The sequence below is a fragment of the Octopus bimaculoides genome, chromosome 3, assembly GCF_001194135.2.
Source record: "Octopus bimaculoides isolate UCB-OBI-ISO-001 chromosome 3, ASM119413v2, whole genome shotgun sequence".
NCBI lineage: Eukaryota > Metazoa > Mollusca > Cephalopoda > Octopoda > Octopodidae > Octopus > Octopus bimaculoides.
The window spans coordinates 1,221,823-1,225,658 of NC_068983.1; the positions used below are offsets into that span (position 1 = coordinate 1,221,823).

Below are 3,836 nucleotides of genomic sequence, written 5' to 3' on the forward strand. Positions count from 1 at the left end.
GTATCCCCCTCCCCACTAAGGGATAGAAACTGTATCCCCCTCCCCACTAAGGGATAGAAACTGTATCCCACTTATCCCTCTCTTTTCTTCCCCCTCCTCTCTCCTTCTCTCCTGACGAATCCACCTTCCTCTCTCTCTCCTAAATATTTTACCTCTATTTTTTGTTTCTCATTCTTGACTATTTCACTTCTAAAAATTCTTCTTCTATGATTCTGTATAAACGTTTATACTTGGGTGCGACAAGGAAATTTATTTACCGTTCACGTCGTAAAATGGCACAAGCTTAATATTTTTGGGAGAGAGCCAGTCGATTAGATCAACCCTAGTAGGCAACCGCTACTTAATTTATTGACACCGAAAGGATGAAAGGCAAAGTCGACCTCGGCGGAAGGCACCAGTTTAATATTACCAACAACCGCCTCCTCAATCAATATCAACCTAGAGTCTCCCTTCTTCCCTCTCTCCTTTTCTTTATTCCTAACTACTTTAGACAATTGCCAAACTCCTGTTATTGTAACAACTTCCTTTTTTACCATTTTGTTTCTTCATAGATACGTTTTTCTGTTTCATGTTTTTACTCCGTTCTTCCATCTTCACCACTCATTTAAAATTATCCCTTCGGCGAGTTAATTTAGGATTCCTGAACAACAATGTAACCCTTCATTTAACTAAGGTATCTTCGGCCTGATGAGTAGCTAGCGGAGCACCTCCTCGTTAACTAATTATTACTTCCGAAAGTCTGTTAGCAAGAAAACATATGTAGCTTGATATGTATATATATATATGATTCGTTTCAGTTATTTCACTGCGCTCATGCTGGAGCACCACCTTTAGTCGAACAAATTGCCCCCAAGATCTATTATTTGTAAGCCTACTACTTGTTCTCTCGGTCTCTTTTGCCGAACTGCTAAGTTACGGGGGACGTAAGCACACCAACATCAGTTGTCAAGCGATGGTGTGGGACAGATACAGACACACAAACACACACACACACACACACACACACATACATATATATATTTATATATATATACATATATATATATATATATATATATATATCGCAGGAAAACTCGTCAGTATGGGATTCGTTAAAATCAGTTTTGACAGAGATTCAACTAGCAGGAGCAGGACTTTTCCATTTGTAGATTGATCAAGATGTTCGTGTTATAGACAGGTTCTTTCTGAAACATAATCTCCGAACGTTTAATTGTTGCCCAAGTTCTTTATTCTTTCTTCCAAATTCAAGAAAAGAAGGTTAATCCGAGTTAGTGTTGAAAAGAAAATATCTTAACTTTTCATGCCGAGCTAAACGACTACATAAGAGGTCAAAGAATAATCAATGATCACTTGGAAGAGTGACAATATTAACCAGCAAAACGTGGAATATATTACTACCGTTTGTTTATTAGGGGTCTTCCCGCTTCTAGGTGTGTATAAGATAAGTGGTAGAAACAACTCGATATTACCAGGTAAAGCAAAGAAAGAGATGTCCACTTAGCGTTACATTAGACCCATCCAAAATGCATGCATCTCGCCTGCGACTGAAATTGTATATGATGGGATTAGGTATATTATTATATAAGAGGCGTGCTGAAAAGTTCCTGGCTTTGCGTAATGGTAAATTCAGAAGGATCAGTTAATTATGATTTTATTCGACATATTCCCCTCCCAAATTCACATGCTTATTGCAGCAGTCCTTCACATTTTCTAAGCCTTATAAACCAAGTCGGAAAGTTGGGACTCCAGATAAGCCTTTCGCGATATCCTTAAAGCCAAGAGATTTTGCAGCACTCCGTCGTTTAAACGAAGAAGTTTGTATAAAACTACTACTTACTCCTGACATGATTATTCGTTCGATATCAGCAAAAACATCGTCCCAGGGTTCTGCTTTTTCTGGAGCTCTATCTGTAATCAAAATTCTCAAGAAGCCGGGTGCACATACGGGTAAAACCTTTCTGCTTCGAATATTATTAAAATAATCAGTTATATATTTCGCTAATTCTACAGCGGCGGCCTCGAAATTTTCAGCATTTTCCATGCCGTTTTTTCAGATGAAGGCTTAAAAAAAATTAAAATTAGATTTGGTTAATTTACTGCTTTATTTATTTGCATGTCTTTATTTTTCAAATATTTAATTACGTAATAATACACCATTATTTAATTACGTAAATTATTTTTATTGCATAAATATCATCATTTGGTTACGTAACAATCCGCTGTTGAAGTTTCAGGTTAGATCTGTTAATCTCGATAATTAACTGGTCTTATTTGGATAAGAAAAAAATTCGCTTGTTTACAGAGAAATGCTGACAACTTTGTTGATTAAATTTTGAAGTAAATAAACATTTTCCCGGTTATCACCAATTCAACTTTCGTCTTTTTGGTATTTCACAAATTTTGAAACTTTTCCGAAAATATTAAATACAAAAGTGCATGGTTTTAGAGGTGCAGAATAGATGCATTTTAAGGAATCTATGAATACGCATTTCATGCATTACAATTAGTTATATTCTTAATAAAAATGACTGAGAATTTGAGTAGAATCCTTGAACAGATTTACAAAGATATTATCGCTCGCATTGTCAGAAATTATTTTCAACGTAATATTTTAGATGTATTCCATTACAAAAGGATGTTTGAAATGTTCTGTCTGGTGCGAAGTATGCAATGGTAATATTTTTTATCTCTCGAATTATTAATTTTACGAGTCTGTGACTGGATATATATATATATAAAGTACCTATACTTATTTCGATACTATCAATTATGATCCTTAATTTATAAATATGAATATATGGAATAAACATGATCGGTATGTTATATTTTACATACACTTTAACACATCTTTCAGACGTGCGCAAACATTACTATGTATCTAATAAGGTTAACTCTTAATCCGGATTGTCTATTCTTCTAGCAACATTATCACGTTTCTGCCAGGAAGGCAGCAACGTAACGACAATTTGTTGAAACATGAGTAATATTATCTTCAATAGAAATAATGTTATAGTCAGTGTTTTTTAAGTTAAGTGACTTCACTGATGCTGTTGATATTTGTTAGAGAATTTTTAGCTATGACGTGATCAAGCATTGCAAAAGCAAAATATTTGCTGTTCTCTCGACAAAATATCTGCCACCATAATACAGTTTTTGCTCTCAGCTGAGCTTAGTGTTGTTCTCTCTCTCTCTCTCTCTCTCTCTCTCTCTCTCTCTCTCTCTCTCTCTCTCCAACCAATAAATTGGTTTTATTATACACGCACAAATATTATATACGCACATATGTATGTGTGTATGTATAAATGTATATACGAACTCTACTCTCTCCAGCGCCGCCGCGAGCGGTATGTAATTTGCACGATGTTGAGAATATACCACCAGCTTTGCCCAAAGGACCTGAACATTAGCTTCAAGGTACACCCAAGGCTGGGACGACGGGCCATATGTCCTCTGCCCAATTCAGGATCACAATACATAAATACACTGCAACACAATTTCTTTTCCTCAACAGGCCCTGCCCTGTTTAATATTGTCCCAAAACAGATCAAAGAGGAAAAGTATCCCATCACCTTTAAACGGAATCTGGACAAATTTCTTCAAGGAATACCAGATAAGCCACCTCTAACTGGAAATAGCTCACTCAACAAGCACTCCCTACTCGAGTGGGTCATGCTACCACAAAACTTGACTTTAAAAAATAATTTACATAATCCTATCAGGTGGTGCTATCAAGTTGGACATGACCTGGACCAATCTTTGGTCGAAACATATCTAAGTTTATCTCAGTTTACACACACACACACACACACACACACACACACACACACACACACACA

General features: G+C 36.1%; 1 protein-coding gene across 3 annotated transcripts in view; it reads right to left on the minus strand.

Moving 5' to 3' along the window:
* The window catches only part of LOC106872852 (aromatic-L-amino-acid decarboxylase), a 59,745-nt gene that overhangs the window by 27,765 nt on the left and 28,144 nt on the right, over positions 1–3,836 (minus strand). For 2 of the 3 annotated variants that reach the window (XM_052965963.1, XM_014919987.2), the window contains exon 2: positions 1,838–2,061. In XM_052965963.1, the coding sequence (XP_052821923.1) occupies positions 1,838–2,041 (204 nt within the window). In that variant the 5' untranslated portion in view covers positions 2,042–2,061. Of the gene's footprint in view, positions 1–1,837; positions 2,062–3,836 lie in introns of those variants that run through there. The other variant, XM_052965964.1, reaches the window with a different exon arrangement.